This window comes from Pongo abelii, chromosome 12 (assembly GCF_028885655.2).
Source record: "Pongo abelii isolate AG06213 chromosome 12, NHGRI_mPonAbe1-v2.0_pri, whole genome shotgun sequence".
Classification (NCBI taxonomy): domain Eukaryota; kingdom Metazoa; phylum Chordata; class Mammalia; order Primates; family Hominidae; genus Pongo; species Pongo abelii.
The window spans coordinates 123,402,085-123,414,564 of NC_071997.2; the positions used below are offsets into that span (position 1 = coordinate 123,402,085).

At 42.8% G+C, this 12,480-nt stretch overlaps 1 protein-coding gene and 1 long non-coding RNA gene across 4 annotated transcripts in view; one reads left to right on the top strand and one right to left on the bottom strand.

Annotated features, from left to right (window-relative positions):
• Positions 1-12,480, top strand: part of ADAM17 (ADAM metallopeptidase domain 17) — a 66,241-nt gene that overhangs the window by 45,600 nt on the left and 8,161 nt on the right. For all 3 annotated transcript variants that reach the window (XM_002812303.5, XM_054547749.2, XM_054547750.2), the window contains 3 exons: positions 3,806-4,005; positions 6,880-6,983; positions 11,902-12,036. In XM_002812303.5, the coding sequence (XP_002812349.1) occupies positions 3,806-4,005; positions 6,880-6,983; positions 11,902-12,036 (439 nt within the window). The remainder of the gene's footprint in view (positions 1-3,805; positions 4,006-6,879; positions 6,984-11,901; positions 12,037-12,480) is intronic.
• LOC134759655 (uncharacterized) lies at positions 24-11,904 on the bottom strand. Its single transcript, XR_010136206.1, has 3 exons — positions 7,602-11,904; positions 3,561-3,726; positions 24-2,797 (listed from the first exon to the last, which is right to left on the bottom strand). It is a non-coding gene; the product is annotated as an uncharacterized LOC134759655 (long non-coding RNA).

The window sequence follows — 12,480 nt, forward strand, 5'->3', positions numbered from 1 at the left end:
CACAAAAGATTGTGAAGTATTTGTCCTGACTCCTATTTTGAGCTTGGCTGTGGGCTAATGTGCAAGCCTGCCCTGGACACAGAGGGAAAGATTACTTCTGCTTTTCCCTGGCTCTGACACCCTGCTTTCTGAAATTTCTGCCTCCTGTTCTTTTCATGATCTTTGATTGTTGTATCTCATTTTCTTTGGCTTTTCCTGTATATTTTCTGCATCTCGTTTTCTTTGGCTGTTATGTGTAAACAGTTCCTCTGTTACTTTGCATGTTATGTTTTATTTTTCCTCTGCTTGACAACTTGTGCCAGAGAAACATTTTTTTACCCCTTTTTGTCTACTCTTCTAACTTGTCAAACTGTTTTATTTTCCTTCTCTTTTCGTAGTCTCTGCATTTCTAATCATGTTCCCTGTAGTTCAGTGCTATCCAATAGAGCTTTCTGCTGCGGGGTGGGGGATGTTCTGCGTCTGCTCTGCCCAGTATAGTAACCACTAACCCAGTGGAGCAATTGAAATGTGGCTAGAAACTGAGGAACTGAATTGTAAATTCTATTTTATTTAAATTTTTAATAATGTTTGCCTGTGATGGGAAATGGGAATGGGCATTAAGTGTAAAAGGACATGAGTGACATTACTGGAAGAATGGAAATGTCCTAAAATTGACTTATGGCAATGGTTTCAACACGTGGTAAAGTTATTAGAAATCACTGAGTTATATACTTGAAATGGATGAATTTTGTGATATGTGAAATATGTCTCAATAAAGTTGTTAATAAGCCAACAAACAAAAACAGCAGTGTGGGAGCAGAGGAAAAGTAGCGCAGATATAGAGGAGCTGTGAAGCCATGAGTTGATCGTTGTTGACGCTGGTGAGGGGCACGGGGGCATTCATGATACCATCCTATCTACTTCATAGATGCTTGAATATTTCTGTAATAGAAAGTGTAAAATATGTGACTAGGAACAAAATTTAAGTAGCCACATATGGTTGGTGGCTACCATATTGCATACTGTTTCTCTAAGTAATAGGTCATATGCTTCTTGGTTATGAGGATAGTGTCAGAACTTGGGAGCAAAATGTTTTACTTTGCAGACTGCCTGAGTGGACATGCATGCTGCTAACTCTTCCTGCTGCCAGTTCTGGGGCTCTTCAAAACAGCCCTGTAAGAACTTGCCAGTGAGGCATGGTGGCTCACACCTGTAATCCCAGCACTTTGAGAGGCCGAGGTGGGCAGATCACTTGAGCCTAGGAGTTCAAGATCAGCCTGGGCAACATGTGAAACTCCGTCTCTACAGAAAATACAAAAATTAGCTGGGCATAGGAGAAGCACATGCTTGTAGTAGTCCCAGCTACTCAGGAGGCTAAGGTAGGAGGAACCCGGGGAGTTCAAGGCGGCAGTGAACCAAGGTTGTGCTACTGTACTCCAGCCTGGATGACAGAGTGAGACTTTGTCTCAAAAAAAGGAAAAAGAAAAAAAAGAACTTGCTAATGAGAATGGGTCCTGGGAAGAACTTTTTTTTTCTGGAGCTGCCAGTCTATATCAACGAAGAACTATTTATTTATTTTGTCCTGAGCACATCATATTTAGTCTGTGTTTTTCTAGTTTGGTTGCCCAAGTAGGAGTCCCCTTGTAAGAAGATAATGTGCATCTTCTATGTTTTATTTATTTATTATTATTTATTATGATTTTTTGAGATGGAGTCTCACTCTGTCGCCCAGGCTGGAGTGCAGTGGTGTGATCTCTGCTCACTGCAACCTCCGCCTCCCAGGTTCAAGTGATTTTCCTGCCTCAGCCTCCTGAGTAGCTGGGGTTACAGGCACATGCCACCACACCTGGCCAATTTTTGTGGTTTTAGTAGGATGGGGTTTCACCATGTTGGCCAGGTTGGTCAACTGACTGGTCAACAAACTCCTGACCTCAGGTGATCCACCTGCCTCGGCCTCTCAAAGTGCTGGGATTACAGGCATGAGCCGCTGCGCCCAGCCTATGTTTTAAATGAATTCCTTAATAAAAATATTTTTAACTGATCAAAAGGGCTTACAGGACAAAAATAAAGTAGTTTCTTGACCTAGAAAGACAGAACCCATCACCCTCTACTAGGCAAGCCTATGAAGAGCAGTCTGCCATGGGTGGACTTCTCTGTGGACAGATGACATTAGTGAAAAAGAATGTAGGACCTTTGAGATTGTAACTTCTTAGGAAGGTTTGCTGAAGGGAAGAGGAGGTCTTATGACAAGGATACAAACAGAAGCTGCCAGATCTTCAGGGATGTGTAGGCAGAAAGCCAGAGTTGAGGGTTGGTCCTTTCTTCTTTACTGCTCTCCAGCTGCTTGGGAGTTGTAACTCTGACAAATCACTGAAGAGGTCTTCTTATCTGTTCACTGTGAATTTTAACTCCATTTTAACTTGATAAAATGGAGCCCAGAGATACATGATGTTGATGAATAAACCCACCAAAATGCCAACTGCCTGAGGCCCTGATTAGAATAACCAGACCCCTTAGACATCTGTACTGTAACAACAGATTTGGGCCGGGCGCAGTGGCTCATGCCTGTAATCCCAGCACTTTGGAGACCGAGGCAGGCAGATCATGAGGTCAAGAGATTGAGGCCATCCTGGTCAACATGGTGAAACCCTGTTTCTACAAAAAATACAAAAATTAGCTGGGCGTGGTGGCATGCATCCGTAGTCCTAGCTACTCAGGAGGCTGAGGCAGAAGAATCACTTGAACCCGGGAGGCGGAGGTTACAATGAGCCAAGATTGTGCCTCTGTAGTCCAGCCTGGCGACAGAGCGAGACTCCAACTAAAAAAAAAAAAAAAAAAGATTTGAAGATTTTTTTAAAAAGCCAGTTAGTGTTTCTGTTTAAGATGAGGTCTTTGCTATCTTTCTGAAACTAGCTCCTTTGGTGTCTGATTTGGTAGTTACAGGCACCTTTGGAGGGTCTCATACACTTGGCTCTCAGGGGCTTCATGATTGTTGTCTGGGGTGAAAGTGAAGGCATTTTGGCATCTGCAGAGCACTTTGGAGACCCCGACCTAAGGAGTAACTATGCTCAGTTTTCCCTAAGCCTCCTCTTTCTTTGATAACTTCAGGAGGTCTGGAAAATGACCTCAGTTTTAGAGCTCCTGATAAAACCCTCAGCCTTAAAAGGGAGTTATCCTAGTGGTTCTGTACTCCAGAGTGGGAAGCTAGTGTAGAGACTTTTTGAGACACTGCTCTTGCTGGTTGATGAAAATGTTTAGGTAACAATTTGGGATTTAATTTATGTAAAATGTACTATTATGCCTATTACTAAGCTCAAATATTTAAACAACTTTAAACTTGGATCATCCACATAAGTAGCCAAAGAAGGAGAAGAAACCCCTTCTGCATTTCTGAATCATTTTGTCTGTGACAACATTAACCTATAGAGGTTCTTAATTCTTGTCACTGCATGAGTGGCATGTCTGAGGTGGGGAGATTTCAAGTCTGATGGAGCTATGAGCTCTCTGTTATGCTATTCTGCTTGTCCTCAAGCGGGCTTTGGCTGGGATGTTTGGCCTCAGTATTTGTATAGCTTGCTTACCTTCATAAGAAGAATTATAGATCCTTAACCAAGTTCACACCAGCCATTTAGCATTCTATGGAGGGAGGTTCCCAGTTCCTTATCAGTGGCCTTTGGAGGAGACTGTGATGGCCTTGCCATAACTCCAGGGTGGCTCTGATGGTGGTTTTACATTAAGAGTTTGTCTCTAGAGAAGACACAAACATTGCATGGGAATACATTTTTATGATATTATTTTGGGTCCTTATTGCCTTTTTTCTCTCAAGATGTTTTCAAACTGCAGTAAACAATCAATTTATAAGACCATTGAAAGTAAGGCCCAGGAGTGTTTTCAAGAACGCAGCAATAAAGTGTGTGGGAACTCGAGGGTGGATGAAGGAGAAGAGTGTGATCCTGGCATCATGTATCTGAACAACGACACCTGCTGCAACAGTGACTGCACGTTGAAGGAAGGTGTCCAGTGCAGGTAAGGAGTCTCTCCACAGGGATTTTGGGAAGTTGGTATAACAAGATGTCCAAAATAAGAGAAGACTGAACTTGCAGGGGCTTTAGAATCAACTGAAAGGGGTGTGTGTGTGTTTGTTTACATTTACCTCTTTTGCCCTTCACAGCAAGAAACTGCTTTCTGGGCCCGGCACAGTGGCTTACTCCTGTCATCCCAGCACTCTGGGAGGCTGAGGTGGGAGAAATGCTTGAGCCCAGGAGTTTGAGAACAGCCTGGGCAACATAGTGAGACACTGTCTCTTAAAAAACAAAAAACAAGAAAAGAAGAAGCTTTCTGGAAAGCAGTGTGACATTATGTGACAAAATCCTTGACCTTGCATGCTCCTTGGTTTAGCAGTCCTGTAGTTAAAAGAATCTTTTTTTTTTTTTTTTTTGAGACAGTCGTGCTCTGTCACCAGGCTGGAGTGCAGTGGCGCCATCTTGGCTTACTGCAATCTCTGCCTCCCGGGTTCAAGTGATTCCCCTGCCTTAGCCTCCTGAGTAGTGGGACTACAGGCACGCATCACCATGCCCAGCTAATTTTTTGTATTAGTAGAGACGAGGTTTCACCATGGTGGCCAGGATGGTCTCCAACTCCAGACCTTGTGATCCGTCCACCTTGGCCTCCCAAAGTGCTGGGATTACAGGTGTCAGGCACCGTGCCTGGCAAAATAATCTTTTTTATTTTATTTATTTATTTATTTTGAGATGGAGTCTCGCTCTGTTGCCAGGCTGGAGTGCAGTGGTGTGATCTCAGCGCACTGCAATCTCCGCCTCCCAGGTTCAAGCGATTCCCCTTGCCTCAGCCTCCCCAGTAACTGGGACTACAGGTACGCACCATCACGCCTGGCTGATTTTTTGTATTTTAGTAGAGATAGAGTTTAGCATGTTGGCTGGGATGGTCTCGATCTCCTGACTTCGTGATCTGCCCACCTTGGCCTCCCAAAGAGCTGGGATTACAGAGGGGAGCCACCGTGCCCGGCCTTTATTTTTTTTTTTGAGACAGGGTCTCAGTCTGTTGCCCAAGATGGAGTGCAGTGGCACGATCATGGCTCACTGCAGCCTCAAACCTCCCAGGCTCAATCAGTCCTTCCACCTCAGCCTCCCAGATAGACAGGACTACAGGTGTGTGCCACCTGGCTAATTTTTTTTGTATTTTTTATAGAGATGGGGTTTTGCCATGTTGCCCAAGCTGGTTGTAAAGTCCTGGACTCAAGTGATCCACCCTTCTAAGCCTCCTAAAGTGTGGAGATTCTAGGTATGAGGCACCATGCCTGGCCCAAATAATCTTTTATTTCTATTTTTTTTTTTTTTTCGAGACGGAGTCTTGCTTTGTCACCCAGGCTGGAGTGCAGTGGTGTGATCTCGGCTCACTGCAACCTCCGCCTCCTGGGTTCAAGCCATTCCCCTGCCTCAGCCTCCCCAGTAGCTGGGATTACAGTGCGCACCACCACGCCCAGCTAATTTTTGTGTTTTTAGTAGAGATGGGGTTTCACCATGTTGGCCAGGCTGGTCTCGAACTCCTGACTTTGTGATCTGCCTGCCTCGGCCTCCCAAAGTGTTGGGATTACAGGCGTGAGCCACCACTCCTGGCCGCCCAAAGAATCTTTTGGGCAACAGAGATGTATAAGATTTAACAAGGTTTTTTTATGGCTACATCTTAATAGCAAAATTTTGGAAACAATCAAAATGACAGTCTTGGGATATGAATGTTATCATGATTCTATACACTGGAATAGTGTGGAGGAAGTAGGTTACAAGTTAGAAAGTTACCCAGGTTTTCATTTTTTATATCCACTGATAGGCCAGTGCCTGGCTTAGAAGTAAAAGGATTAAACTTCAGTTTTCTGGTGAATAATTGAGATTTAACTGGATACAGTGCATATTAACACTGTAAATACTGATGGGGAGTAGAGTTCTGGCTGCTGAGTGTCTTAGCTATGGATTGCCTTGTGGCCCCACCTTGTCTTTTTTTTTTTTTTTTTTTTTTTTTGAGACAGAGTCTCGCCCTGTTGACCAGGCTGGAGTGCGGTGGCGCGATCTTGGCTCACTGCAACCTCTGCCTTCCAGGTTCAAGCTATTCTCCTGCCTCAGCCTCCTGAGTAGCTGGGATTACAGGCGTGCGACACCATGCCCAGCTAATTTTTTGTATCTTTAGTAGAGATGGGGTTTCACCATGTTGGCCAGGCTGGTCTCAAACTCCTGACCTCGTGGTCCACCCGCCTCATCTTTTTTTTTTTTTTTTTTTCTTTTTTTGAGACAGAATTTCTCTCGTTGCCTAGGCTGGAGGGCAGTGGTGCGATCTCGGCTCACTGCAACCTCCGCCTCCTGGGTCCAAGCGATTCTCCTGCCTCAGCCTCCTAAGTAGCTGGGATTACAGGAGCACACCACCACGCCCGGCTAATTTTTGTATTTTTAGTAGAGATGGGGTTTCACCATGTTGGCCAGGCTCATCTCGAACTCTGCTGACCTCAGGTGATCCACCCACCTTGGCCTCCCAAAGTGTTGGGTTGGGATTATAGGTGTGAGCCACCTCGCCCAGCCCATCTTGTCTTTTTTAAATTAATGCGTTAAATGAATGAAAACCAAGGGCACCAAGGTGTTTCAAAGGTGATTGCTGTGTTCCCATTCTTTTCTGCTACAGTGTGGCATTGATGTGACCTTACGCACATTAGGAAGAGATAAAGTGTGTGCAGGTAGCTCTAGCAGTGGAGATGTCTGATGATGTAGGAGTGGGTGACGGAGCCAGGAGGTCTTCCCCTGTGATCTTCAGGTCACTGTAACGTAACTGTAGCATTTGATTTGATATGGGGCTATAATTTGAATTGCTCTGTTCCTGTCTGCTGTTCTTCTCCAGTGATAGGAACAGTCCTTGCTGTAAAAACTGTCAGTTTGAGACTGCCCAGAAGAAGTGCCAGGAGGCGATTAATGCTACTTGCAAAGGCGTGTCCTACTGCACAGGTTGGTGTTCTTGTTGCTTTCTTGGAATGCTGTGGGTCAAGTGTGTGTGTCTTTGAAAAACAAGATTATGTTTTGTTCAGATGAGAGACACCCTATTTTTAATCTCATATGCCGGGTTGAGTTTCTGGCACTCCTTAGTTTGTGACACTTGGCTTTGGTGGGTTTAAGACCTGTTTCTATTTCTCTTTCATCCATCACTCTCCTCTTTCTCCTCACAGACATCCACTCTACTGTGGTTAATATTTGCCTGGATATGTGTATATCCTTGAAAGATAATATGGTGTTATGTATGTGTTTTTAATGTGCCAAAATGATATTCTACCGTAAATTTACTTTTAAAAAATTCAGTATCATGTTTTAAAGAATTATCTGTATTGTGCTACAGATAATTTAACAAGGTTTTTTATGGCTACATCCTAATAGCAAAATTTTGGAAACAATCAAAATGACAATCTTGGGATAATGAATGTTATCATGAATCTATGCACTGGAATAGTGTGGAGGACGCAGGATACAAGTTAGAAGGTTAACCAGTTTTTCTATATGTATCTATATGTATTTCACTGTTGGGGGCACCTACATATTGTTTAGTTATGTGATTGGCTGTGTTTTACTTACAGTTCACCAAGTGGTAGCTACTTCCATTGCCTTCATCCCCTTGATATTCCAGATAGGACACAGATCACATCCTCCCACGTCCCTTCAGGAACCCGTGTGTTTCTCTGGGTACTGAGGAGTGTCATTGTGTAGTCACAGAGGCAGGATATGCTGGTCTCTAGAGCACCACTGCTAGGTTGCCTGTGTCTGAGGACTCCTGTATCCCAACGTTCTGGCCAACACTTGGAATTACCCTGCTGTCCTATTAGCATGATGAGTATAAAGTAATCTCTTGTTCTTACTTTTTTTTTTTTAACAGCCCTTGTCCTAATGCACTTACTTACGTTTTTCTTGAGCATCTCTTTATATTTTTCAGCTATTCAGATTTCTCCTGTGAATAGCCAGTTCATATATTTCGTTCATTTTTTAAAAATTGGGTTTCATGTTATTTCACTACTGTGGATTTGGAGGAGTTCTTACATAATCATCCATTTGGTTTGCATACACCTCCTATCTGTTGCCATTCTCAGAACAGAAATCTCTAACGTAATCAAATCCATCGTTTTGTTGTGTGTGTGTGTTTATTTTTTAAACACATGGTTCAGAAAAGCCATGGCGGATGGTTAAAAAGATATTTTCCACAGCTGCTTCTATTAGCTTCATAAGTTGTCCTTTTACATTCAGGACTTGAATCTTTCTGGCGCTGACCTTTCCAGGTGTCCAGTATCTTCTGTTGTTCGGTCAATTGTTGCTTTAAAAATTTCAAAGCTATGTTATTACTAGGTATATAAACGGACACATCTCTACATCTTTATCTGCTGTTCCTTACCAGTATATAATGTTCCTTTTTTACCTTTGTGATGTTTTTTGACTTAAATTGTCAAAAAGCAATATTCAGTTTGCTATTCTAGTTTTTTTGTTCCTCTGATATCTGTCCCATTCTAATATTTTTCAAAATTTCTCTCTCTTGGTTGGTTGGTTTGATTTTGTAATAGCTTTATTGATACATAATTCACACCCATGCAGTTTGCCCATTTAAAGTGTACAGTTTAATGATTTTTAGTATATTCAGATTTATGCAGTCATCACAATTAATTTTAGAACATTTACATTACTCCAGAAAGAAACCCTGTATCCTTTAGCTATGATCCTCCAATCTCCCCATTCCCAACTCAGAGCAACCACTAACCACCCTATTCTTTATGGAGTTGTCTGTTTTGAACATTTCATATAAATGGAATTATACAATATGTGGTCTTTCGTGACCACATATTGTATGACTGGCTTCTTTCACTGAACATAGCATTTTCAAGGTTCATGTATGTTGTAGCATGTATCAGTACTTCATGTACTTTTATTGCTGGGTAATATTCCATTGCATGGATATGCCACATTTTGTTCATTCATTGGTTGGTAGACATTTGGGTTGTTTCCACTTTTTTGCTATAACAAATAATGCTGCTGTGAACATTTATGTATGAGTTTTTGTGTGGACAATTCCTTTGGATATTATTCAGGAATAGAATTTCTGGGTCATGTGGTAACTATGCTTAATCTTTTGAGGAGATGTCAGACTGTTTTCCAAAATGGCTATACCATTTTACAGTCTCAGCAGCATTGTATGAGGGTCCCAGCTTCTCCATATCCTCACCAACACTTGTTATTGTCTTCTTTATTGTAACTATCCTAGGTTTTGTGATAAGGATGCAAACAGAAAGCTGGAGGTCTTCAGGGACCTAGTGAATGAAGTTGTGTCTTATTTTGGCTTGACTTTGGTTTTAAGTGTGCATATTATGATATGTTGCCCATGTTTTTATCTTCTGGGATCTGTCACTATCACATTACTTTGCTGAATGTTAGGAACCTGATGGCCGGGAGCAGTGGCTCACGGCTGTAATCCTAGCACTTTGGGAGGCCGAGGCGGGCAGATCACGAGGTCAGGAGAGTGAGACCATCCTGGCTAACACGGTGAAACCCCGTCCCTACTAAAAGACACAAAAAATTAGCCAGCCGTGGTGGCGGGCACCTGTAGTCCCAGCTACTCGGGAGGCTGAGGCAGGAGAATGGTGTGAACCCGGGAGGCGGAGCTTGCAGTGAGCTGCGATCACGCCACTGCACTCCAGCCTGGGCAACAGAGCAAGAGTCTGTCTCAAAAAAAAAAAAAAAATGTTAGGAACCTGAATATCTAAATCAAGCTTTAAAGAAGCATTTGCTAGCTATGCTCAATGTTTCATCTTCACTGTAATAATAAAATAGATTGAGAAAAATGCTTTCTTTTAAATAAACATAAGTAAAACAATTTGAAAACATGTTTGTTCTTATCAAACAGCCTTTTGTTCCCTTGATCTTTTATACAAAATAGTAGATAGCAGAGGATAAGTTCCTGATAAGGAATCAGTATTTTCTAGCAAGAGAAGCTAGAGAACAACAACCTCAAAAAAAAAAAAAAAAAAAAGAAAGAAAGAAAGCAATTAGCATTTCACAACCAGCAGTGGCAACATCACCTGGGAACTTACTAGAAATGGAAATTGTCAGTCCCCTCCCTGGATCTACTGCATCAAAAAATGTGGGAAGGGAGGCCAGCAGTCTGTGATGTGTAACCTTCTGTCAGGTGATTTCCATGCATGCTAAATTTTGGGGACCATGCTAGATAGATGATACTATTTTCAGAATTATTTTCCTACCTGTCTAATACTATAACTTTAGTCTTTTAAGAACAGATGCTCAACAGATATTTATTGAGCATTTTTTAATGTATCAGGGCAGTATCATAGACCAAAAATACAATAATGATCCACAGTATAAACCTTCCCTGAGCTCACTGGACATCATACTTTCAGTAATAGTTTGTTAAATGACTGTTGACACGATGAATGCCCAGTGCTCATGAAAGGTTTTATGAGAACAGGGGCAAAGTGCCTGGTTATCTGTTGGGTACTTAATAAATCATCACTTTTGTTTGAAACTGGCCAGATTTCTGTACATTTTGTGTTACTGCTCTGAAACCCTTTAAGTCAGAATTCTTTTGATTGGCTTCATTCTTCAGCTGAAAGGCCAGTCCAGAGCTGTGAATATATAGTCCATTGGTTTCAATAAAGTGTTTTTTTTTCTCCTCCTCTATTTGTGTTGACTTTTAGCTACTTGTGCTATTCATTTTCCAGAATGATTCACTCATTCCATCCTGTCTCTCCCAGTTTAACTTTCTTTGGTGGGTTTTCTTTGGCATTATTGGCCTGGGCACAGTGGCTCATGCCTATAATTCCAGCACTTGGAAGGCCAAGGTGGGAGGATCCCTTGAGCCCAGCAGTTTGACACCAGCGTGGGCAACACAGGGAGATCTCGTCTCTCAAAAAAAAAGAAAGAAAATCAGCCAGGTATGGTGGCGTACGCCTGAAGTCCTAGGTACTTGTGAGGCTGAGGCAGGAGGATTGCCTGAACCTAGGAGTTTGAGGCTGCAGTAAGCTATGATCACACCCCTGCCTTCCAGCCTGGGTGACAGACTGAGACCCTGTCTCAAAAGAAAAATAAAAAGAATAATTGATTTATTTAAGAAATATTTGTAGTATACCTATAATACGATAGCGATTGGAGATAACTTAATAGATTTGATCATTGCTGTCATGGGGCTTACCATTCTAGTAGAGGGAAAACAGAAAATAACATTAAAAATATATATATATATAAATTGCAAAACATATGCAATGAAGGAGAGGAGGAGTGTGATAGTGCATAATGGAAGTGGGAGGCCACATCAACTTAGCATCCTCAGGGATATCTCAGAAAACCTTTGAGACAGAACTTAATCCATAGGAAAGCCAGCTAGCTAATTGCCCCAGAAAAGTGGAAACACCAGCATTCCAGGTAGAAGCAATAGTATCTGTTAATATTGAAGGAACTGAATGGAGGTTGTCATAGCCAAAGCAGTGGGCTGTGGGAGAGTTGTGTGCGATGAAGTCAGGGCCAGATAGGGAAGGCCATGGAGTTCTTTTAAGCCTTCATACAAAGTTTGCAATTTATTCTAAGTAATAGCACATAGGATATTCTTTTATATATAACTGTGAGATGCAGAAGTGGAGACCATGCATTCTAACTGGGGCTTGGGAGGCCAGGGACTCATGCAGCCTAGCCTGGCACATAACCAGGCACTCCCATTTAAATGCTGATTGCTGGTGAGACGCAGACTCTTGTCCTAGCTCTGTAGGTCACTTTTTGCTTTTGCAAGGTAAGATGCTCACTTGTATGAGAAACAGCGTATTATGCACCTGTAGAACTGGTGGACCTGTGACTCATTCTTTTTGTTATGACTGGTGTTTGCTTCCAGGTAATAGCAGTGAGTGCCCGCCTCCGGGAAATGCTGAAGATGACACTGTTTGCTTGGATCTTGGCAAGTGTAAGGATGGGAAATGCATCCCTTTCTGCGAGAGGGAACAGCAGCTGGAGTCCTGTGCGTGTAATGGTGAGCAGTTTTATGCCCAGTCCAGCAGCAGGAGAAAACATGGCCTTTGTCTGCCAGGCTCCCTTCCTCCATTTGGAGGTCGTGCTAATGACAGCAGTGGTGAGATCCAAGCCGAGGATGAGGGGAGGGGGAAGGGCGGGGTAGTGTCTGGAGACAGGCATCTCTGCATGCAGATCCACCATACCTGGGAGACCTGTCCTGTTGGTGTTTCTTCTTGCTGCATTTTCAGGCCATATGGCAGGCTTTGAGGTGGGAGAGGAGGGAATTTTGTTGGGGGTGAGTGGGTGGGTAGGTAGAGGTGTGTCCTAGCCTTCCTCTGCTCCTTATCATACAAACCACGAAAGCAGCAGTAGCTATCTACATTACACTGGCATGGAACTAGGATACTCCTGCAACAGCTCCACCAGAGAGAGCTGATTCCAGGATCTAACCCCACTAGATGAG